This window comes from Aquarana catesbeiana, linkage group LG10 (genome assembly GCF_042186555.1).
Source record: "Aquarana catesbeiana isolate 2022-GZ linkage group LG10, ASM4218655v1, whole genome shotgun sequence".
In the NCBI taxonomy this organism is placed as follows: Eukaryota; Metazoa; Chordata; class Amphibia; order Anura; family Ranidae; genus Aquarana; species Aquarana catesbeiana.
The window spans coordinates 2488194-2514368 of record NC_133333.1 but is presented as its reverse complement, the minus strand read 5'-3'; the positions used below and the strand labels follow the sequence as shown (position 1 = coordinate 2514368).

The 26175-nt window shown below is 46.4% G+C and overlaps 1 protein-coding gene across 1 annotated transcript in view; it reads right to left on the bottom strand.

Annotated features, from left to right (window-relative positions):
- Positions 1–1678: 1678 nt before the first annotated feature.
- Positions 1679–26175, bottom strand: part of HSPG2 (heparan sulfate proteoglycan 2) — a gene marked incomplete in the record, with an annotated part of 205321 nt that continues 180824 nt past the window's right edge. Inside the window, 5 exon segments of the mRNA XM_073601461.1 lie at positions 1679–2675; positions 4139–4242; positions 9343–9426; positions 12182–12252; positions 24353–24431. Coding sequence (XP_073457562.1) covers positions 2503–2675; positions 4139–4242; positions 9343–9426; positions 12182–12252; positions 24353–24431 — 511 coding nt within the window.

Sequence of the window (26175 nt, the reverse complement as noted above, 5' to 3'; positions counted from 1 at the left end):
CGACCGCCAACGTATAGGGGAATTCTTCCCACTTACTGCCAACATAAAGGTCACTCTTCCCACCGACTGCCAACGTGAGGGACGTTCTTCCCACTGACCTCCAACATAAGGGTCATTCTTCCCAAAGACTGCCAACGTAAGGGTCATTCTTCTCAAAGACCGCCAACGTAAGGGTCATTCTTCCCAATGACCGCCAACGCAAGGGTCATTCTTCCCAATGACTGCCAACGCAAGGGTCATTCTTCCCAATGACCACCAACCTAAGGGTCATTCTTCCCAATAAACCGCCAATGTAAGGGTCATTCTTCCCACTGACCACCAATGTAAGGGACATTCTTCCTACTTACTGCCAACATAAAGATAGTTTTTCCCAAAGACCAATGTAAGGATCATTCTTCCCAAAGACCAATGTAAAACTCATTCTTCCCACCGACCGCCAATGTAAGGGACACTCTTCCCACCAACCGCAAACGTAAGGGACATTCTTCCCACCGACCGCCAATGTAAGGGACATTCTTCCCACCGACCGCCAACATGAAGGACATTCTTCCCATTGACCACCAATGAATTGGTTTTAACAGGGGTTCCCAGAGGGCTGAAAATAATTTGAAGGGTTCCTCTGAGGTTATTGGTTGAGAATGGTTGCTTTGGCTGGTTGTGTATTTGCAGCTTTCTAAACCAAATCATAATTGAATGAAACAAATAGTGGCACCACATCCGGGGGGTGAGACTTGTTCATTTTAGGGGGGGGGGCAATAATATCTGTAATTTGTGTGTTACATAACTGCACCAATGTAACCCTCATCAATGTTCTTGGAAAAAGTTTCCAAACCATTCAGCTGTGAAATTGTCAGGTAATGAGATCCGGCTGGGGTGATAGCAGGTGGAGTGGAAGGGATGGGAGTGGTCAGCCGTCTGACATGCTGGTTCTGAGGGAATTGGAGTTTTGGTGTACAAATCTGACTCAGCATGCATATTACTGTGCCATAATATGTCTGTAAATCTATTACTGGGATACAGGCCCATCCTGGTGGTGTGCTCGCTCCCCTCCATTGCGCTGGGTCTGGTTTAGGATGGAGTCTTAGGTTTCTACCTTGTTGTCTTTATAGCCAATGAAGGTGAGGAAACTATTGTCTGAACTACAAATTCTAGGAGGACCATGGCTTGTCCTTTGTCCATGTCAGCTGACCTGCGACCTCCCCAATGTACCCCCGTCAGTGCTTGATCCCTCCTCCACATCCTATATGCAGTGCCCCTCTCCATTCACACTAATCTAGAGTGCTGTGGAGTCATTGGTAGTCTATAGTCCTTCCATTCTAAACACGAGAGCCCAGGATTGGTTCCTGCCAAATCCTGGGAACGATCTCTATTCGCATATAGGTGTACAGCGCTTGGCCCGCTCGGAAAGGTGCATACACTCTTAGGTCGAAGGTTAAAACCACTCATTACCCTACATATTGTATGCTTAGTGATCTATTCAGCTATGGAGTCTTGTGTAGGTGGGGGGGAGGGTCAAATGGGTCCTGGTTCATCTTTACTGGATAACAGAAAGTCAATGGTGCAGCTTCTGACAAGGGACCCCCAGGTCTGTCTTTATGTTGGCCCCACGAAAGGTAAGAAGGGGTTTGCCAACATCCTTGTATGAATAGAGATGATAGAAAGAGGGCAACAAAAGACCGATGGAGAGGAATGATTTTATTGGAAATCTTGTATCTGACTTGAACTAAGAGTCGATCCACCTTTATAATACACTTGTGTCTGTTAGCTAAATAACATAAATATGGTTCCAAGTAAGAAGCCAGCTGCCGGCAGTAGACCTAATGAGATGTATAAGAAGAATAGTGCGGACCCCTTTCCAAAGAGGACCGATTGTCCCCTTTAATTCCGACCGGTCTCTGCCTATGAGGCCTCTGGGAACAAGGGATAAAGCCCCTGTGGCACCTTCTCCTCCAACCTGAACATTCTGGAACCCTCTCCAGACCACACGTCCCAAATCTCAGCCACAGAGAACACAGGGCCAACACTACTGGATCAAGACCTGGTCTGGGGCTTCAGCCGCTGTCCAGCGAGTGGCCATTTCTATATACAGAATAAAGGGTCTTCCGGCACAGCTGACATTAAACATACAGCGTGGTTTTGTTAGCTTTTGGGGTTTTTTTTGGTTAGGGGTTCTTTTTAAAAAACATACATCTGTTTCAATACATACATATTTCCTTCATCCAGCTGTAAAACACATGGAAATCTGAAGACATTAAAAAAAATAACAATAATAATAATAATAATAATTATTAAAAAGAAGAAAATCCGGTGAAGGTAATACAAAGATGCGCAATCCAAATACTTTTTTTCTTTAGCACCACCTCTGGTTTCGTTTTTTGGTAGCAGCAGAAGCACCATTTACAATGATTCTCGGTTTGTCATTGTCTCTTGAAGAACAATAAAGAATAGTCTGTGGATTGCCCTGGCGCGGCCAGCGGAGGGGGGGGGGGGCACAGTCTTTGCCTACGAGGGGCATTCTTTGGTGTTATGACCTGACTCAGCATTGTGCTTCAAGTCAATGGGCTGGTGGAGCTGGTCGGAGGGTCTTGCATTCAGGATCACCAGGTTCTTGATACATCCAGTGATTCCACTCAAGAACTTTCCAGCCGTCGTCAGTTGTACTTCGGGAGCCCCGCCTGCCGCAAGAAGAGAAGGAAGTCAGACGTCGTACAGGTAAGACAGGAGGAGTTCTCCTTTCTCTATATGGTTACTGTCTGGGCAGAAGGTGTGTTCACTGACTATGTATTGTGGCTTTTATTTATACCAGAGACATACTCATCGCATGGTCCTTGTGTTCTCTACAATAGGGGGTCAGTCACCATCTACCCTTCCATCAGCACTATGGTATGGGCAGATCATGTCCCTGCCATGCTGACCCTTCATCACAAGTTATTTCTTACATATGTAGAGTGGAGCAAGGAAGCAGTGCTGAGACATAGCTACCTGTTCTGGGGTATTGGTCCCCACAATCCTCCTCTCATGTCCATCCTGGGTGCTTGTATGTGATGTGAATCAGTGGACACTCTGCATATTGGGGCGGGGGGGGGGGGGGGGGGGGCACTTCTGACAAGGGACATGATGGTGGAAATGGGGTTACTTATTAATACTATAAAGAGGGGCTTACTGACCACCAATGTGAAAGGGGATGTTACTGGGCCTCCTCACTGACCATCAATGTAGGAGGTGCTCCCCACTGACCATCAGTGTGAGAAGGGCTTCCCACTGACAACCAGTGTGAGAGAGGGGATGTTACTGGAGATCCCCACTGACCACCATTGTGAGAGGGCCTCCCCACTGACCACCAGTATGAGAGAGGGGATGTTACTGGTGCTCCCCTCTGACCATCAATGTAAGAGGAGGTCCCCATTGACCACCAGTGTGAGAGATGATGTTACTGGGGATCCCCACTGACCACCAATGTAAGAAGAGCTCCCACTGTCCATCAATGTAAGAGGGGCTGTTACTGGGGCTCCTCACTGACCACCATGTGCCATGGAAGGAGCCTTTTTTGGTAAAAGTGACAGTGTCATCACTCTGCCATTTTTTAAGTTTTAGATGTAGTGGGGAAGAATTAAAAACCATGAGAGATATTTTCTCTCTGTTCCACCCTTCTATGACTCAGGATGTGCTGTGTTCACTCAGATTCTATCATTAAAGTTAATGGTCTGGTGTTGTATTGTATTTTGGAGTACCACCATTACACATGGAGCTTTGTCGTCACGGGTGGGAGGATAAAAGGATATGTGGATTGTGCCAATCTACATGGAGGATGAAAGGATACGTGGATTGTGCCTGTCTACATGGAGGATTAAAGGATACGTGGATTGTGCCTGTCTACATGGAGGATGAAAGAATATGTGGATTGTGCATATCTACATGGAAGATGAAAGGATACGTGGATTGTGCCTGTCTACATGGAAGATTAAAGGATACGTGGATTGTGCCCATCTACATGGAAAATGAAAGGATACGTGGATTGTGCCTATCTACATGGAGGATGATCCTCCCACAGAATCGTGGTGCAGGATGAGGCCCTGGTCTGCAATGTCATAGATCGAGAAGGAATTTATGGCATGGTGATCGGTCATGGAGAACTTACCAATGTAAATGCTTGCCTTGGTGTCCACCATGATGTTTTTACCAGGTGAACTTCCAGAGACGACTTCCTCACCATCCACCTGTATGGATCCGGACTTTCCTTCCCTGTGGAGAACAAAGGTGGGTTATATATCACAGCTATGTATCTGGAGGAAAGGGTCTGCAGTTCCTAAGGAGGCAGCCATGTTTATTCCAGACTTCAGTAATGATAAAAGTCAAGATCTGATTGGGTGTTTTCATCAAGACAAACTTTTTTTCGTCCCTCCATTTTTTACAAATGAGCCAACCGTAAAACATGGCCAAGATTTTTCAGTCCTGATTTCTAGAACCTTCCCTCTGCAGAAGTTATGGCCAATCTCCTCCTTACATTGTGCCTGGAGAGCCCCTCAGAAAACACAGACCGGACCACACAGGTTGTATAATGTGCGTTTGTATTACTAGAAGCAGAGAGGACATTGGCTGCGTAATGTGCAAAGTCATAGGAATACACATTACTGGGAGAAGAATGAACTGTGTTTGTGTAATGCACAGCAGTCTGTATTATTAGAAGTGAAAGATATAGCCTTTGGGTGGCGCAGGGGTCTGTATTACTAGAAGTGGAAAAGATGGCAGTTGAGTAGCGCAGGGGTCTGTATTACTGACTGACATTGTGAGATATATAGGGGTCTGTATTAATGATGGATGTTGGAAGATATATAGGGGTCTGTATTAATGACGAACGTTGGGAGATATATAGGGGTCTGTATTAATGACGGACGTTGGGAGATATATAGGGTTCTGTATTAATGACGGACGTTGGGAGATATATAGGGGTCTGTACTAATGACGGACGTTGGGAGATATATAGGGGTCTGTACTAATGACGGACGTTGGGAGATATATAGGGGTCTGTATTAATGACGGACGTTGGGAGATATATAGGGGTCTGTATTAATGACGGACGTTGGGAGATATATAGGGGTCTGTATTAATGACGGACGTTGGGAGATATATAGGGTTCTGTATTAATGACGGACGTTGGGAGATATATAGGGGTCTGTACTAATGACGGACGTTGGGAGATATATAGGGGTCTGTACTAATGACGGACGTTGGGAGATATATAGGGGTCTGTATTAATGACGGACGTTGGGAGATATATAGGGGTCTGTATTAATGACAGACTGTCACGGAACGTCCCTCACTCCGCTTGAGTGCTTCCGTCATATACCGCTTCCTAAGTTCTGGAACACAAGTCCAATGGATCTGGCTATAGGAACCCCCAAGAACTAGACAACACCAGTCTTGGAGTACATCAGGACTAACTCTTTATTTGAGATCTCACACACATTTATACAGCAGGCTGACTCAAAGCTAACCTAATTAACATGAGCTAATTTACTAAAACATTTACCCAGACCAGATGACAGACTTGTGGGCACCGAGCTTCACACAGTAGTATAAACACAATAGCTGGAGCTAATTACAATTAACAATACAAACAACAATCTCCCCCCCTCCTCAGCCTATTCATCAACAGTTCGTCTCCTAGCCAGTGCTGGTGGCTAATGTGATCAGCTCACTCAATTAACATAAACACAGGTAGTTGGAGTTGATGACACCAGCATCTCCTCACAGGATGTGTCCCAACAGTATAATTCAGTCTTATCATTCTAATATGGCAAATACAGGGTCCCCAGAGTCTGTGTGTTTTGGGGGGACATGGAGCTGAATCCAAAGTAACACCAACCCCAGGGTCCCCAGGCATACAGCTCACAGAGAGCACCATTCCCCCAAATGCTAGGGCCCATAATCGGTGGGCAAGAGGCTTGCGTTCAGTCCCCTCCAATAGCCTCTGTCCCGGGTGAGTCTGTCACATTTCTCCCCCATCAAAGGTTGACTAACAAGGTCCCAGACCTCCACCTGGTCTGGACATGCGTTAGTCAGGCAGAGTGAACTCACATAGTCTTCCCGCATGATCTCCTTTCATGGCTGCACGGAATAGTTGACCTCAGTAGGTGTGGGGCAGAGGTAATTTACTCTCTGTCTGGCTGCCAGGGCTTCAGCTGGATTGTTTTTAACATTCCTGGGCTCGGTCTGCTGCTGGGCAGAGGGGCCGATCACCCCAGCTTCCTGAAGCTGTAGAGAGACACTAGGTGCTAGGCAGAGGCCAGCGGTGCTCTGCCCTGTTGCCAGCGATTCAGCTGGGAGTAGCAGCTCCACTACATCAGCTTGTCGTTGGAGAGAGGGGCCAACTGCCCCGGCTCCCTGGAACTCCACAGTTGTTGCCGGTGCTGGAAAGAGGCTGGTAGCACTCTGCTCTGTTGCCAGCACTTCTGCTGGGGACTCCGCATCCTCCGCTCCAGCTATCCGTTGGGGCAGGAGGCTGGCTTCCTCCACTCCCAAACTGTGTAGTTGCCATTGGAAAAGGGAGCCGGCTGCTTCCTTTTCCATTCCCTCATCTGGCTGCTGGGACGACATGTCGATGGTACTGTCTCCCAGGTGCACGGATCTTTGCTGGGGAGGAAAGTCCGCTTCCTCCACCCTGGCTAACTGTTGGGGAGGGACAACACACACCTCCTCTCCCTTCTCCCCCTGTATCTGCTGCTGGGAAGTGATTGCCACCTTCTCACCATGAGCCTCCCAAACTGCCACAGGTGTGGGGCAGAGGTCTTGGACCCTCTGTCCGGTTGCCAGCACTTCTGCTGGGGGTTTGCTAGGTGGTTCCTCCTCTACAGAAACGTCTATTAAATCCCCAGTCTCCGGAAGTGGTAAAAGTGTGGGACAGAGGTCTTGGACCCTCTGTTCAGTTACCAGATCTTCAGTTGGAGAAGTTTGTTTTAACTCCATAGATGCTGCTGGCAGAAAATCACATGTCCCTGTCAGTGTTGTGGGAGAAAGGCTGACTACCTCTTCTCTCAAGAAGGCCGAAGCCACTGTTGGTGCTGGGCAGAGCACAGTGAACTTTGGCCCTGATAGCAGCTCTTCTGCTGGAGGCTCATCAGGTTGTTCTTCCTCAGCAGAAAAGTCTATCAAATCCCATGTCTCTGCAACTGATGTCTGGGGATAGAGGTTCACCATCTCCTGTCCATGGAACCCAGAAGATGCTATCATTTCTGGGCAGAGGTTAGCAGAGCTCTGCCCTGTTGTCAGCACTTCAGGTTTGGGGACGGCAATCTCCGGATTTTCCACTGCCGATTCTCTGGCATGCTGCTGAACGTGTTCTAGCAGTTTCCTGTATGCCCTTTCCAGATGCTGTTCTTTCCTTAGCAAATGGTCCAGATCAGGTTTGAGCTCTGAGACCCCTGCAAGATCGAGCATAGCCTCTCTATATTCTCTCAGGTCCTCAAGGTCAGGTTCCCCTTCATCGCCAAACATGATCTGTAAGGCTCTCCCACAGCAATCCAGGGCCGCCAAAGTCTGGAGAGCATTCTGTTGTCTCCCCAAAATATCCCTCCTCTATGTGCCATTGCAGAGCCCGATAACGATTGTCCAGCTCTATCTCCTGCTGGACCAGCCTTTCCAACTCAGTCACCCTTTGCTCCTGGGGCCGCTCTCCCAGGAATGCCATCCGCAATGCCCGTTGGTCACTGGCCCGTTGCTCTTGGGTTGGAAAGCACTTGCCCTGTTTTATACCAGCGAGCTGGAGGGCTCCAATCCAGAGCTCCACCCGAATCAGCTGCCTGAGCTCCAGGTATTCATCCTCAGACACAGTCCTGGTGTATGTTGAAAGGATGATCCGCAGCAGCCCCGGGAACTCTGATGCCAGGTCCATATCTCCGCTGGGGTGACTGAAGTCTGCTATGCTGATCTTGGATCCAGTTGGAGGTTTGGATGTCCCAGACTGCAGGAAGCTTTCCCGCTGCTTGCCACCAATGTCACAGAACGTCCCACACTCCGCTTGAGTGCTTCCGTCAGTATACCGCTTCCTAAGTTCTGGAACACGAGTCCAATGGATCTGGCTATAGGAACCCCCAAGAACTAGACAACACCAGTCTTGGAGTACATCAGGACTAACTCTTTATTTGAGATCTCACACACATTTATACAGCAGGCTGACTCAAAGCTAACCTAATTAACATGAGCTAATTTACTAAAACATTTACCCAGACCAGATGACAGACTTGTGGGCACCGAGCTTCACACAGTAGTATAAACACAATAACTGGAGCTAATTACAATTAACAATACAAACAACAATCTCCCCCCTCCTCAGCCTAGTCATCAACAGTTCGTCTCCTAGCCAGTGCTGGTGGCTAATGTGATCAGCTCACTCAATTAACATAAACACAGGTAGTTGGAGTTGATGACACCAGCATCTCCTCACAGGATGTGTCCCAACAGTATAATTCAGTCTTATCATTCTAATATGGCATATAAAGGGTTCCCAGAGTCTGTGTGTTTTGGGGGGACATGGAGCTGAATCCAAAGTAATACCACCTCCAGGGTCCCCAGGCATACAGCTCACAGAGAGCACCATTCCCCCAAATGCTAGGGCCCATAATCGGTGGGCAAGAGGCTTGCGTTCAGTCCCCTCCAATAGCCTCCGTCCCGGGTGAGTCTGTCACACAGACGTTGGGAGATATATAGGGGTCTGTACTAATGATGGACGTTGGGAGATATATAGGGGTCTGTACTAATGATGGACGTTGGGAGATATATAGGGGTCTGTATTAATGATGGACGTTGGGAGATATATAGGGGTCTGTATTAATGACAGACGTTGGGAGATATATAGGGGTCTGTATTAATGACGGACATTGGGAGATATATAGGGGTCTGTACTAATGATGGACGTTGGGAGATATATAGGGGTCTGTATTAATGACAGACTTTGGGAGATATATAGGGGTCTGTACTAATGATGGACGTTGGGAGATATATAGGGGTCTGTACTAATGATGGACGTTGGGAGATATATAGGGGTCTGTACTAATGATGGACGTTGGGAGATATATAGGGGTCTGTATTAATGACAGACGTTGGGAGATATATAGGGGTCTGTATTAATGACGGACGTTGGGAGATATATAGGGGTCTGTATTACTAGAGGTGAAATAGGTGGCAGTTGGGTGGCGCAGGGGTCTGTATTACTAGAAGTGGAGTGGGCAGTGTTCCTTGTGTAAGAAGACTATAGAGACACATACAGCTTGGCTGTTGTCCTGAGATCGGCTATCCCGGAGTGCTCAGTGGGGTAATATCATCATGAAAGTTGCCTCCACTTACCGGATGGCGGTGACTTTGTGCCATTCACCATCATTGATGGGATCTTCTGTCATAATTTTGGCTTCTCCGCTGCCCAGCTGATAACTAAGGAGTAGAAAAGACCAGAGTGGTATTAAATCCTAAGGACTGGCAGCACAGAAATGCAGATATAGGTGGTCCCTAACAACCAATCGGATTTCAGTATTTGTGTTTTAGGTAAAAAATAAATAAAAATAAATGAAAGGATTAGAAGAGGCTTCAAAGTGACCAAAGCTTTTCATTGCACCAACAGTACCACATCCCCTGGAGTCCGACCCCGCCCGTCCCCTTCAGGAAGGGTGGTGGGGGGTTCTCACAGGACCGGCAGGTGTCAATCTTTTTATTTTCAGAACTCTTCAATAAAAAGTTTGTGTTTTTTGGGGGGTTTGGAGACAACAGTTGAGCTACAAAAAAGATATCACTGATTGTCACTTTCATATTTTGTCACATTTATGAACTTTATTTATGTGTAATTGTTTGAGCATATTCTTTCATATTCACTTAGATAACATTTTTTATTTGCCAGATATCCAGTTTTTTGGATCACTAATGAGATGCACTTTGTCAATTTTCACCTGTTATAGATTATGGCACATTGCGTTATTGTTTCAGCACTTGTACACTTTATATATATATATATATATATATATATATATATATATATATATATACACCTCAGAAATAAGTTGGGGATTCATTTATAATGAGAAATGTTTTATTGTGTTCTACACATTTTTATCTGTATTGGTATCTCTTAGTTGAGGATCAGCGCTGCTTTCCCTTTTACTTTTGAAATCCAAAATAACATCACATGTCTGAGAACAGACAAAACAGACCAGACAGCGAATAAACCAAAGGAAATCCTAATATCCTAATTATCAATATAAACACAATATAATAGTGGAAGAATAAGTAGAAGATGACTTATATGCATGAAATAATAATAACAATGAACAATAAATAAGTAAACAAGGAAAATTTTTATATAATGAAAAAGAAAAAGATGAAAGAAGAAACTACAAAAAAGACCTCACAATATTCAGTTATGTATAAAAGGAATTATAAATCACACATTCTTATACTATTTATAAATCACACATTCTTATACTATTTATAAATCACACATTATTATACTATTTATAAATCAATCATTCTTATACTACATCACACAGTATACAGATGCTTTTATAGTATTTATATTTTATGGGATGTGTATATAGGATTCTTTTTGGATTTTTTTTATTGTACTTCCATGTAGCCCAACACTCCCGTCCATTTCCATAGGTAACGTTTGTCACCTATGTGTATTGTATTATATGTACATATTCCTAATGACACCATACACTGTGGGGTTGGGTTCAGCACACACACAGGTCATAGAATTAATAAAGATTTTTTATGCATAGTTGACGATTATTGTGTTCTTTTTTTTTGTAGTTTCTTTTTTGATCTTTTTCATTATACGATCATTTTCCTTTTTTACTTATTTATTGTTCATTGTTATTATTATTTCATGCATATATGTCATTTTATACTTATTCTTTCACTATTATATTGTGTTTATATTGATAATTAGGATATTAGGATTTCCTTTGGTTTAATCGCTGTCTGGTCTGTTTTGTCTGTTAGTTCTCAGACATGTGATGGTTATTTTAGATTTATTTGATGTGATTTCACTGTTTTTTAAAACACACATATACAGCTGAGATCTACAAACAAGTCCTGCTGACAATATCCACACCGGTGTTTCACACGGGGGGAGTTCCTATCACACGGGGAGGTCCTATCACACGGGGGAGGTCCTATCACACGGGGGAGGTCCTATCACACGGGGGGGGGGTCCTATCACACAGGAGGGGGTCCTATCACACAGGGGGAGGTCCACAGGGGAGGTCCTATCACACGGGGGGGTCCTATCACACAGGAGGGGGTCCTATCACACAGGGGGCGGTCCTATCACACAGAGGAGGTCCTATCACACGGGGGGTCCTATCACACGGGGGGAGGTCCTATCACACGGGGGGAGGTCCTATCACACGGGGGGAGGTCCTATCACAGGGGGAGGTCCTATCACACGGGGAGAGGTCCTATCAAACGGGGGGGTCCTATCACACAGGGGGAGGTCCTATCACACAGGGGGGGTCCTATCACACAGGGAGGTCCTATCACACAGGGGGAGGTCCTATCACACGGGGGGAGGTCCTATCACAGGGGTAGGTCCTATCACACAGGGGGAGGTCCTATCACACGGGGGGAGGTCCTATCACACGGGGGGAGGTCCTATCACACGGGGGAGGTCCTATCACACGGGGGGAGGTCCTATCACACAGGGGGAGGTCCTATCACAGGGGGAGGTCCTATCACACGGGGGGAGGTCCTATCACACGGGGGGAGGTCCTATCACACAGGGGGAGGTCCTATCACACAGGGGGAGGTCCTATCACACAGGGGGAGGTCCTATCACACAGGGAGGTCCTATCACACAGGGGGAGGTCCTATCACACAGAGGAGGTCCTATCACATGGGGGTCCTATCACACGGGGGGAGGTCCTATCACACGGGGGGAGGTCCTATCACACAGGGAGGTCCTATCACACAGGGAGGTCCTATCACACAGGGGGAGGTCCTATTTAAGGAAGGTCGGTGGAACATGTCAGGGTCATGAAGAAGCACAGTGTCACTGTGTGAAACCCGTCTACCTGTACCATCATGTTTTATTGAAAAGAAATGAAGGGACCTTCTTGTTATCTCGGTGTGCAGCCACCTATTTCTTCCTCCACACGAGGACCATTCATAGAACAAGGGTCATGGTAGTTCTTACCTGAAGAGGAGGTGACCGTCCTTCAGGCCCAGACTGATGAAATCCCTCTCCCGGCCTTGTTCTCTAACCTCCTGCAAGACAAACATTGACTCAACCATCTGAGGTGACACCTAGGACTCTACTGCAGGAGAAGGTACTGAACTATTCCTATTGGCCAGTTCTGCAGATTCCTACAGACACGGGGAGCCGGATATTCCTCACAGAACCGGGAGACGTCACACACTGAACATAGCGGGGTGTTAAACCTGCAGTCGGGGGGATTACTATTTTGCACAGACAGAAGCAGTATTATGCACAGAATCCTATAGGAGGCCCTCAGGATTATGTAATGAAGCCATGCAAGGGGTGGAGGTGGTGTGCAGAAACCCAGAGCAATCTGATTGCAGTCTTCTGATTGGCTTGTATGTGTTGGTGCACTTGGCCTCATTACATAAGCCATTGTTCAGGAGGAGCGGGCTTTGATTGGTCAGTATTATTGACCCATAAAAAGACTGAAGTACCTGATGAGTATCATGCAGGCCATGCGGAGACCAGAAGGCTTCCTGGGGGGAGGGGACATGATGAGAGATGGAAATAGAGGCTTTAATTATGGCAGCATGCAGTTATATTGATGGCAGCTTGTAATGTACTACTATAGGGATGTGACGTGTCTCTCCCTTGTATTGTACTACTACACGGATGTGACGTGTCTCTCCCTTGTATTGTACTACTACACGGATATAACGTATCTCTCTCTTGTATTGTACTACTACACAGATGTGACGTGTCTCTCCCTTGTATTGTACTACTACACGGATGTGACGTGTCTCTCCCTTGTATTGTACTACTACACGGATGTGACGTGTCTCTCCCTTGTAATGTACTACTACACGGATATAACGTATCTCTCTCTTGTATTGTACTACTACACAGATGTGACGTGTCTCTCCCTTGTATTGTACTACTACACGGATGTGACGTGTCTCTCCTTTGTATTGTACTACTACACGGATATAACGTATCTCTCCCTTGTATTGTACTACTACACAGATGTGACGTGTCTCTCCCTTGTATTGTACTACTACACGGATGTGACGTGTCTCTCCCTTGTAATGTACTACTACACGGACGTAACGTGTCTCTCCCTTGTAATGTACTACTACACGGATGTAACGTGTCTGTCCCTTGTAATGTACTACTACACGGATGTGACGTGTCTCTCCCTTGTATTGTACTACTACACAGATGTGACGTGTCTCTCCCTTGTATTGTACTACTACACGGATGTGACGTGTCTCTCCCTTGTATTGTACTACTACACGGACGTGACGTGTCTCTCCCTTGTATTGTACTACTACACGGACGTAACGTGTCTCTCCCTTGTAATGTACTACTACACGGATGTAACGTGTCTGTCCCTTGTAATGTACTACTGCACGGATGTGACGTGTCTCTCCCTTGTATTGTACTACTACACGGATACAATGTGTCTCTCCCTTGTAATGTACTACTACACGGATACAATGTGTCTCTCCCTTGTAATGTACTACCACACGGATGTAACGTGTCTCTCCCTTGTAATGTACTACTACACGGATATAACGTGTCTCTCCCTTGTAATGTACTACTACACTGATGTGACGTGTCTCTCCCTTGTATTGTACTACTACCGGATGTGACGTGTCTCTCCCTTGTATTGTACTACTACACGGATATAACGTGTCTCTCCCTTGTAATGTACTACTACACGGATATAACGTGTCTCTCCCTTGTAATGTACTACTACACTGATGTGACGTGTCTCTCCCTTGTATTGTACTACTACCGGATGTGACGTGTCTCTCCCTTGTATTGTACTACTACACGGATGTAATGTGTCTCTCCCTTGTAATGTACTACTACACGGATGTAACGTATCTCTCCCTTGTAATGTACTACTACACGGATGTAACTTATGTCTCCCTTGTATTGTACTACTACACGGATATAACGTGTCTCTCCCTTGTAATGTACTACTACACGAATGTGACATGTCTCTCCCTTGTATTGTACTACTACACTGATGTGACGTGTCTCTCCCTTGTAATGTACTACTACACGGATATAACGTGTCTCTCCCTTGTATTGTACTACTACACGGATATAACGTGTCTCTCCCTTGTAATGTACTACTACACGAATGTGACATGTCTCTCCCTTGTATTGTACTACTACACTGATGTGACGTGTCTCTCCCTTGTAATGTACTACTACACGGATATAACGTATCTCTCCCTTGTATTGTACTACTACACGGATATAACGTATCTCTCCCTTGTATTGTACTACTACACGGATGTGACGTGTCTCTCCCTTGTATTGTACTACTACACTGATGTGACGTGTCTCTCCCTTGTAATGTACTACTACACGGATATAATGTATCTCTCCCTTGTATTGTACTACTACACGGATATGACGTGTCTCTCCCTTGTATTGTACTACTACACTGATGTGACGTGTCTCTCCCTTGTATTGTACTACTACACGGATGTAACGTGTCTCTCCCTTGTAATGTACTACTACACGGATATAACGTATCTCTCCCTTGTATTGTACTACTACACGGACGTAACGTGTCTCTCCCTTGTAATGTACTACTACACGGATGTAACGTGTCTGTCCCTTGTAATGTACTACTACACGGATGTGACGTGTCTCTCCCTTGTATTGTACTACTACACGGATACAATGTGTCTCTCCCTTGTAATGTACTACCACACGGATGTAACGTGTCTCTCCCTTGTATTGTACTACTACACGGATGTGACGTGTCTCTCCCTTGTATTGTACTACTACACAGACGTGACGTGTCTCTCCCTTGTATTGTACTACTACACGGATGTGACGTGTCTCTCCCTTGTATTGTACTACTACACAGACGTGACGTGTCTCTCCCTTGTATTGTACTACTACACGGATGTGACGTGTCTCTCCCTTGTATTGTACTACTACACAGACGTGACGTGTCTCTCCCTTGTATTGTACTACTACACAGATGTGACGTGTCTCTCCCTTGTATTGTACTACTACACGGATGTGACGTGTCTCTCCCTTGTAATGTACTACTACACGGATGTGACGTGTCTCTCCCTTGTATTGTACTACTACACGGATGTGACGTGTCTCTCCCTTGTATTGTACTACTACACAGACGTGACGTGTCTCTCCCTTGTATTGTACTACTACACAGACGTGACGTGTCTCTCCCTTGTATTGTACTACTACACGGATGTGACGTGTCTCTCCCTTGTAATGTACTACTACACGGATGTGACGTGTCTCTCCCTTGTAATGTACTACTACACGGACGTAACGTGTCTCTCCCTTGTATTGTACTACTACACAGACGTGACGTGTCTCTCCCTTGTATTGTACTACTACACGGATGTGACGTGTCTCTCCCTTGTAATGTACTACTACACGGATGTGACGTGTCTCTCCCTTGTATTGTACTACTACACGGATGTGACGTGTCTCTCCCTTGTATTGTACTACTACACGGACGTAACGTGTCTCTCCCTTGTATTGTACTACTACACGGATGTGACGTGTCTCTCCCTTGTATTGTACTACTACACGGATGTGACGTGTCTCTCCCTTGTAATGTACTACTACACGGATGTGACGTGTCTCTCCCTTGTATTGTACTACTACACGGATGTGACGTGTCTCTCCCTTGTATTGTACTACTACACGGATGTGACGTGTCTCTCCCTTGTATTGTACTACTACACGGATGTGACGTGTCTCTCCCTTGTATTGTACTACTACACGGATGTGACGTGTCTCTCCCTTGTAATGTACTACTACACGGATGTGACGTGTCTCTCCCTTGTATTGTACTACTACACGGATGTGACGTGTCTCTCTCTTGTATTGTACTACTACACGAACGTAACGTGTCTCTCCCTTGTAATGTACTACTACACGGATGTGACGTGTCTCTCTCTTGTATTGTACTACTACACGAACGTAACGTGTCTCTCCCTTGTAATGTACTACTACACGGATATAACGTGTCTCTCCCTTGTAATGTACTACTACACGGATGTGACGTGTCTCTCCCTTGTAATGTACTACTACACGGATGTAATGTGTCTGTCCCTTGTAATGTACTACTACACAGACGTGACGTGTCTCTCCCTTGTATTATACTACTACACAGATGTGACATGTCTCTCCCTTGTATTGTACTACTACACTGATGTGACGTGTCTCTCCCTTGTAATGTACTACTACATGGATATAACGTATCTCTCCTTTGTATTGTACTACTACACTGATGTGACGTGTCTCTCCCTTGTAATGTACTACTACACGGATATAACGTATCTCTCCCTTGTATTGTACTACTACACGGATGTGACGTGTCTCTCCCTTGTATTGTACTACTACACGGATGTAACGTGTCTGTCCCTTGTAATGTACTACTACACGGATATAACGTATCTCTCCCTTGTATTGTACTACTACACGGATGTGACGTGTCTCTCCCTTGTATTGTACTACTACACGGATGTAACGTGTCTGTCCCTTGTAATGTACTACTACACGGATGTGACGTGTCTCTCCCTTGTAATGTACTACTACACGGATGTAATGTGTCTGTCCCTTGTAATGTACTACTACACGGATATAACGTATCTCTCCCTTGTATTGTACTACTACACGGATGTGACGTGTCTCTCCCTTGTATTGTACTACTACACGGATGTAACGTGTCTGTCCCTTGTAATGTACTACTACACGGATGTGACGTGTCTCTCCCTTGTAATGTACTACTACACAGATGTAATGTGTCTGTCCCTTGTAATGTACTACTACATGACTGTGACATGTCTCTCCCTTGTATTGTACTACTACAGGGATGTGACATGTCTCTCCCTTGTATTGTACTACTACACGGATGTGACATGTCTCTCCCTTGTATTGTACTACTACACAGATGTGACATGTCTCTCCCTTGTATTGTACTACTACACGGATGTGACATGTCTCTCCCTTGTATTGTACTACTACACAGATATAACGTATCTCTCCCTTGTATTGTACTACTACACAGATGTGACGTATCTCTCCCTTGTATTGTACTACTACACGGATATAACGTATCTCTCCCTTGTATTGTACTACTACACAGACGTGACGTGTCTCTCCCTTGTATTGTACTACTACAGGGATGTGACATGTCTCTCCCTTGTATTGTACTACTACACAGATGTGACGTATCTCTCCCTTGTATTGTACTACTACACGGATATAACGTATCTCTCCCTTGTATTGTACTACTACACGGATGTGACGTGTCTCTCCCTTGTAATGTACTACTACACGGATATAACGTATCTCTCCCTTGTATTGTACTACTACACGGATGTAACGTGTCTGTCCCTTGTAATGTACTACTACACGGATGTAACGTGTCTGTCCCTTGTAATGTACTACTACACGGATGTGACGTGTCTCTCCCTTGTAATGTACTACTACACGGATGTAATGTGTCTGTCCCTTGTAATGTACTACTACACGGATATAACGTATCTCTCCCTTGTATTGTACTACTACACGGATACAATGTGTCTCTCCCTTGTAATGTACTACTACACGGATATAACGTATCTCTCCCTTGTATTGTACTACTACACGGATGTGACGTGTCTCTCCCTTGTAATGTACTACTACACGGACGTAACGTGTCTCTCCCTTGTAATGTACTACTACACGGATGTAACGTGTCTCTCCCTTGTAATGTACTACTACACGGATGTAACGTGTCTCTCCCTTGTAATGTACTACTACACGGACGTAACGTGTCTCTCCCTTGTAATGTACTACTACACGGATGTAACGTGTCTGTCCCTTGTAATGTACTACTACATGGATGTGACGTGTCTCTCCCTTGTATTGTACTACTACACGGATACAATGTGTCTCTCCCTTGTAATGTACTACTACACGGATGTAACGTGTCTCTCCCTTGTAATGTACTACTACACGGACGTAACGTGTCTCTCCCTTGTAATGTACTACTACACGGATGTAACGTGTCTCTCCCTTGTAATGTACTACTACACGGATGTAACGTGTCTCTCCCTTGTAATGTACTACTACACGGACGTAACGTGTCTCTCCCTTGTAATGTACTACTACACGGATGTAACGTGTCTGTCCCTTGTAATGTACTACTACATGGATGTGACGTGTCTCTCCCTTGTATTGTACTACTACACGGATACAATGTGTCTCTCCCTTGTAATGTACTACTACATGGATGTGACGTGTCTCTCCCTTGTATTGTACTACTACACGGATGTGACGTGTCTCTCCCTTGTAATGTACTACTACACGGATATAACGTATCTCTCCCTTGTATTGTACTACTACACAGATGTGACGTGTCTCTCCCTTGTATTGTACTACTACACGGATGTGACGTGTCTCTCCCTTGTAATGTACTACTACACGGATGTGACGTGTCTCTCCCTTGTATTGTACTACTACACGGACGTAACGTGTCTCTCCCTTGTAATGTACTACTACACGGATGTAACGTGTCTGTCCCTTGTAATGTACTACTACACGGATGTGACGTGTCTCTCCCTTGTATTGTACTACTACACGGATACAATGTGTCTCTCCCTTGTAATGTACTACCACACGGATGTAACGTGTCTCTCCCTTGTATTGTACTACTACACTGATGTGACGTGTCTCTCCCTTGTATTGTACTACTACACGGATATAACGTGTCTCTCCCTTGTAATGTACTACTACCGGATGTGACGTGTCTCTCCCTTGTATTGTACTACTACACGGATATAACGTGTCTCTCCCTTGTATTGTACTACTACACGGATATAACGTGTCTCTCCCTTGTAATGTACTACTACCGGATGTGACGTGTCTCTCCCTTGTATTGTACTACTACACGGATGTAATGTGTCTCTCCCTTGTATTGTACTACTACACGGATGTAATGTGTCTCTCCCTTGTATTGTACTACTACACGGATGTAATGTGTCTCTCCCTTGTATTGTACTACTACACGGATGTAATGTGTCTCTCCCTTGTAATGTACTACTACACGGATGTAATGTGTCTCTCCCTTGTAATGTACTACTACCGGATGTGACGTGTCTCTCCCTTGTATTGTACTACTACACGGATGTAATGTGTCTCTCCCTTGTATTGTACTACTACACGGATGTAATGTGTCTCTCCCTTGTATTGTACTACTACACGGATGTAACGTATCTCTCCCTTGTAATGTACTACTACACGGATGTAATGTGTCTCTCCCTTGTAATGTACTACTACACGGATATAACGTGTCTCTCCCTTGTAATGTACTACTACACGGATATAACGTGTCTCTCCCTTGTAATGTACTACTACACGGATATAACGTGTCTCTCCCTTGTAATGTACTACTACACGAATGTGACATGTCTCTCCCTTGTATTGTACTACTACGCGGATGTGACGTGTTTCTCCCTTGTAATGTACTACTACACGGATGTAATGTGTCTCTCCCTTTTATTATTATTATTATACAGGATTTATATAGCGCCAACAGTTTACACAGCACTTTACAATATAAAAGGAGACAATACAGTTATAATACAATAAAATACAAGAGGATTAGGAGGGCCCTGCTCTGAAGAGCTTACAATCTAATAGGGTGGGGCAGGTGGTACAAAAGGTTGTAGCTGTGGGGAATGAGCTGATGGAAGTGGTAGGAGATTAGTGGGAGATGTGATCGGCTTTCCTGAAGAGATGAGTTTTCAGGGATCGTCTGAAGGTAGAAGAGTAGGGGATATCCGGATAGATGGAGGTAGCGAGTTCCAGAGGATGGGAGAGGCTCTGGAGAAATCCTGGAGATGAGTATGAAAGGAGGAGACGAGAGAGCTTGAGAGTAGGAGGTCTTGAGAGGAGCGGAGAGGACAATTTGGGTGATATTTGGAGACAAGATTGGTGATGTAGCTCGGGGCAGAGTTGTGAAGGGCTTTGTATGTTGTGGTTAGTATTTTAAATTTAATTAGCTGGGTGATTGGGAGGCAGTGTAGGGATTGGAGGAGAGGGGTGGTGGACACTGAATGGAGGTCAGTGTAGGGATTGGAGGAGAGGGGTGGTGGACACTGAATGGAGGTCAGTGTAGGGATTGGAGGAGAGGGTTGGCAGACACTGAATGGAGACCAGTGTAGGGATTGGAGGAGAGGGTTGGCAGACACTGAATGGAGACCAGTGTAGGGATTGGAGGAGAGGGTTGGCAGATACTGAATGGAGACCAGTGTAGGGATTGGAGGAGAGGGTTGGCGGACACTGAATGGAGACCAGTATAGGGATTGGAGGAGAGGGTTGGGAGACACTGAATGGAGACCAAGGTAGGGATTGGAGGAGAGGGTTGGCAGACACTGAATGGAGACCAGTGTAGGGATTGGAGGAGAGGGTTGGCAGATACTGAATGGAGGCCAGTGTAGGGATTGGAGGAGAGGGTTGGCGGACACTGAATGGAGACCAGTATAGGGATTGGAGGAGAGGGTTGGGAGACACTGAATGGAGACCAAGGTAGGGATTGGAGGAGAGGGTTGGCAGACACTGAATGGAGACCAGTGTAGGGATTGGAGGAGAGGGTTGGCAGACACTGAATGGAGACCAGTGTAGGGATTGGAGGAGAGGGATGGCAGACACTGAATGGAGACCAGTGTAGGGATTGGAGGAGAGGGATGGCAGACACTGAATGGAGACCAGTGTAGGGATTGGAGGAGAGGGTTGGCAGACACTGAATGGAGACCAGTGTAGGGACTGGAGGAGAGGGTTGGCAGATACTGAATGGAGGCAAGTGTAGGGATTGGAGGAGAGGGTTGGTAGACACTGAATGGAGACCAGTGTAGGGATTGGAGGAGAGGGTTGGTAGACACTGAATGGAGACCAGTGTAGGGATTGGAGGAGAGGGTTGGTAGACACTGAATGGAGACCAGTGTAGGGACTGGAGGAGAGGGTTGGCAGATACTGAATGGAGACCAGTGTAGGGATTGGAGGAGAGGGTTGGTAGACACTGAATGGAGACCAGTGTAGGGATTGGAGGAGAGGGTTGGTAGACACTGAATGGAGACCAGTGTAGGGATTGGAGGAGAGGGTTGGCAGACGCTGAGCGGTTGGTAAGGTGGATAAGTCTGGCAGCAGCATTCGTGATAGACTGAAGAGGGGAGGAGCCTATGGAGAGGCAGGCCAATGAGAAGGGAGTTACAATAGTCAACGTGAGAGATAACGAAGGAGTGAATGAGGAGTTTGGTGGTTTCATTTGTTAAAAAGGGGCGAATTTTAGAGATGTTACAGAGGTGAAATGTACTACTACACGGATGTCAAGTGTCTCTCCCGTGTATTGTACTGCTGTGTGGATGTGACGTGTCTCTCCCGTGTATTGTACTGCTGTGTGGATGTGACGTGTCTCTCCCGTGTATTGTACTGCTGTGTGGATGTGACGTGTCTCTCCCGTGTATTGTACTGCTGTGTGGATGTGACGTGTCTCTCCCGTGTATTGTACTGCTGTGTGGATGTGACGTGTCTCTCCCGTGTATTGTACTGCTGTGTGGATGTGACGTGTCTCTCCCGTGTATTGTACTGCTGTGTGGATGTGACGTGTCTCTCCCATGTATTGTACTGCTGCGTGGTTGTGGCGTGTCTCTCCCGTGTATTGTACTGCTGTGTGGATGTGACGTGTCTCTCCCATGTATTGTACTGCTGTGTGGATGTGACGTGTCTGTCCCGTGTATTGTACTGCTGTGTGGATGTGACGTGTCTCTCCCGTGTATTGTACTGCTGTGTGGATGTGACGTGTCTCTCCCGTGTATTGTACTGCTGTGTGGATGTGACGTGTCTCTCCCGTGTATTGTACTGCTGTGTGGTTGTGGCGTGTCTCTCCCGTGTATTGTACTGCTGTGTGGATGTGACGTGTCTCTCCCGTGTATTGTACTGCTGCGTGGTTGTGGCGTGTCTCTCCCGTGTATTGTACTGCTGTGTGGATGTGACGTGTCTCTCCCATGTATTGTACTGCTGTGTGGATGTGACGTGTCTGTCCCGTGTATTGTACTGCTGTGTGGATGTGACGTGTCTCTCCCGTGTATTGTACTGCTGTGTGGATGTGACGTGTCTCTCCCGTGTATTGTACTGCTGTGTGGATGTGACGTGTCTCTCCCGTGTATTGTACTGCTGTGTGGATGTGACGTGTCTCTCCCGTGTATTGTACTGCTGTGTGGATGTGACGTGTCTCTCCCGTGTATTGTACTGCTGTGTGGATGTGACGTGTCTCTCCCGTGTATTGTACTGCTGCGTGGTTGTGGCGTGTCTCTCCCATGTATTGTACTGCTGTGTGGATGTGACGTGTCTCTCCCGTGTATTGTACTGCTGTGTGGATGTGACGTGTCTCTCCCGTGTATTGTACTGCTGTGTGGATGTGACGTGTCTCTCCCGTGTATTGTACTGCTGTGTGGATGTGACGTGTCTCTCCCATGTATTGTACTGCTGTGTGGATGTGACGTGTCTCTCCCGTGTATTGTACTGCTGTGTGGATGTGACGTGTCTCTCCCGTGTATTGTACTGCTGTGTGGATGTGACGTGTCTCTCCCGTGTATTGTACTGCTGTGTGGATGTGACGTGTCTCTCCCGTGTATTGTACTGCTGTGTGGATGTGACGTGTCTCTCCCGTGTATTGTACTGCTGTGTGGATGTGACGTGTCTCTCCCGTGTATTGTACTGCTGTGTGGATGTGACGTGTCTCTCCCGTGTATTGTACTGCTGTGTGGATGTGACGTGTCTCTCCCGTGTATTGTACTGCTGTGTGGATGTGACGTGTCTCTCCCATGTATTGTACTGCTGTGTGGATGTGACGTGTCTCTCCCGTGTATTGTACTGCTGTGTGGATGTGACGTGTCTCTCCCGTGTATTGTACTGCTGTGTGGATGTGACGTGTCTCTCCCGTGTATTGTACTGCTGTGTGGATGTGACGTGTCTCTCCCGTGTATTGTACTGCTGTGTGGATGTGACGTGTCTCTCCCGTGTATTGTACTGCTGCGTGGTTGTGGCGTGTCCATCCACTACTTCCATGTGTTTTCAGGTACTGACCTGGAACAAACATATAGCAAGGGACTCTCCATCCACATACTTCATCTGGGTCAGCGTCTCAGAAAGTTCTGGAGCCGTACTATCCTTCCTTATGAACAATGGAGAACATCGCTCTGCATACCAAACCAACAAAATGGCGCTGCTCATCGCTAACAAGATGAGCTCAGCCGCTACCAAAGGACAGAACATTGAGAATCTGCGTTTCCCCCGAAAACCATTCAGAGGAACTTCACCCCCCCCCCCCCCCCCCCCCCACTGGCATATAATATGGAGAATGAAAGTAGGGATATGACTTGCTCCTCTACAGCAATGCGGACAGTTCTTGTTGCAGACACATCGCTGACAGTCCCTGTGGGCACACACAAGACTTTTGTCCCTCATCTGCTCTAGTACAAACGTGGGGGGGGGGTCGGGATAAATATGACAAAGACATATAGAGGGGTATGTGCACGTTGTGCAGGGTTCCCGATATCAGAGTGGAGCTCATCTGTCCAATGACAGTCAGCTGTATGGAAAGCAGGAGAAGAGGCGGCATGGAGAAGATCTCAGAAGATCGGGTGATATCCTCCATCATCTGGACCCAACCATGGTGGGCTGTGTTCATCGCTCACTCCATACATATACAGTATACTTCACTGTGACAACAAACTCAACCCCAAGACTTGGGCAGGGTACACACTTCTAGATGGAAGAGTAGAGAAGATGTAATGAATGCTTCTATGAAAGCCAAGTTCAGTTTGGTGGATTGGGGGGGGGGGGGGGGTGTGTGAGGAGAACATATGCTGGAGCATGCACCCCTACCCTAAATATGGGTCCCATCATGACCCTGCCTTTGGAAGTCATACTTGTTTAACTGACAGCTTTGCAATGCCTCATGGGACTTGTAGTTCTGCAACAGTTGGATGGCCGCAGGTTGGGCACCCATGGAACGTTGAACATGCTCCAGAAGGTGAGCCTATCCTTTAGAGAGCTGATGATTGCTTGGCTATCCATGTTACAAAGTAAAAAAAAAATGCATAAACTTACCATTCCCTGCCAGAAAATGACGCCGTCTGTAGACGTAGTTCGGATCTCCAACTCAATTGTCTCCGGTGCGTCTGGTCGGCTGAAATAGATTGGATTTTAGTTGGCATCCTGATCTACAATTACTTCTACATGTGAGTGGAATAAAAATGTGTACAATATAAAGAAACAAACGTTTTATGATGATATGACATTAGAGATAAAGCAGAGCAACCACCTGGATATTGCCATTTAATCCCCTCCCCCACAGTAAGCCACAGCGAGGGCCCCTATAGTTCTACATATTAATGAAGGAGCCGCCACATGTAATATGGCCCTAGGTTTATATGTCTGAATGGAGGGGCTGCATTGTTGTACTCCACCACCAGATGGCGTCATAGACTATCCTGGAACTGCTATAGGGGGAAACCACCGCGCTATATAACTATACAATAAACAATCAAGTGAATAAAAATGAATAAAAAATTGAAAAAGAAGAAGCAGCCGCTTATATGTGAGATACACACACTAAACAATAAATAAAAACAAAAAAAGCAGCGCTATGAGTCAGATATATGTGGAACTGCACAAGGGGGAGGGGGCATTAGAGATTGCATGGAAGGACCTCCTAATCTTTCTGAGCATATTTTTTCAGAAAATCTCCATCATGTCATGTTTCCATAGCATGGAAAGCCGTTCCTGAAGATGATCCTGAACTCTCAGGGCTCGTTCACACTTCACGCTTCACAATGTGGCATTGGAGACCCACTTTTAAAGCGCCCTGAATGCCACCAATCAAAGCTCCTGTCACTAAATAAATAAAAAGGTCACCTTGCAGTCCTGGTCACACAGTGCGCTTGCCTTTGCTTCAATAATTATCTCCTGTGTCACTTTCTTGGTGCTTCAAAGCGTCTCCAAAGCCTCCATAGAAGTCTATGACATTGCTAGCTAACAGCACCTGAAGCTTTTGAGAGGCTTTTATTCAGCATTGGCTTTGCTTAGCTTTGGAGGAAAGAGATATCCCAGGATGCCCTGGGGAACCAACAAATGAACCGGAAAGATGTTGGACTGCAAAGGAGCAACTAGTAGATGGCACATGGGGTGTGCAATAAGGGAAGAAAGTACTGAGCGGCAGAGGATCAGCAGAGCTGGGGGACAGGAGCAGGAGAAACTGGCAATGTCACACGTGGTGCACAGTGTAGGAGCAATATAGCGGGAGGTGAGCAAGGACTGGAGAGAGAGAGGAAGATCAGCAGAACTAGGGGTTACTACTGAGTGAGGGATCAGCAGAGCTGGGGGGTACTACTGAGCAGGGGATCTTCTGCACAAGAGTACTACTGAGCTGGGGATCTGCTGAGTGAGGGATTAGCAGAGCTGGGGGGGGGGTACTACTGAGCAGGGGATCTGCTGCATGAGAGTACTACTGAGCTGGGGGTCTGCTGAAAGAAAGTTCTAAAACTGGTGATCTGCTGAACAAGTGTACTAATGAGCTGGGGATCTGCTGAGTAGGGATACTAATGAGCTGGGGATCTGCTGAGTAGGGGTACTAATGAGCTGGGGATCTGCCGAGTAGGGGTACTAATGAGCTGGGGATCTGCCGAATGGTGGTCCTAATGAGCTGGGGATATGCCAAACGGGGGTATTAATGAACTGGGGATCTGCTGAGTGGGAATACTAATGAGCTGGGGATCTGCTGAGTGGGGGTCCTAATGAGCTGGGGATCTGCCAAACGGGAGTACTAATGAACTGGGGATCTGCTGAGTGGGGGTACTAATGAGCTGGAGATCTGCTGAGTGGGGGGTACAAATGAGCTAGGGATCTGCCGAACGGGGGTCCTAATGAGCTGG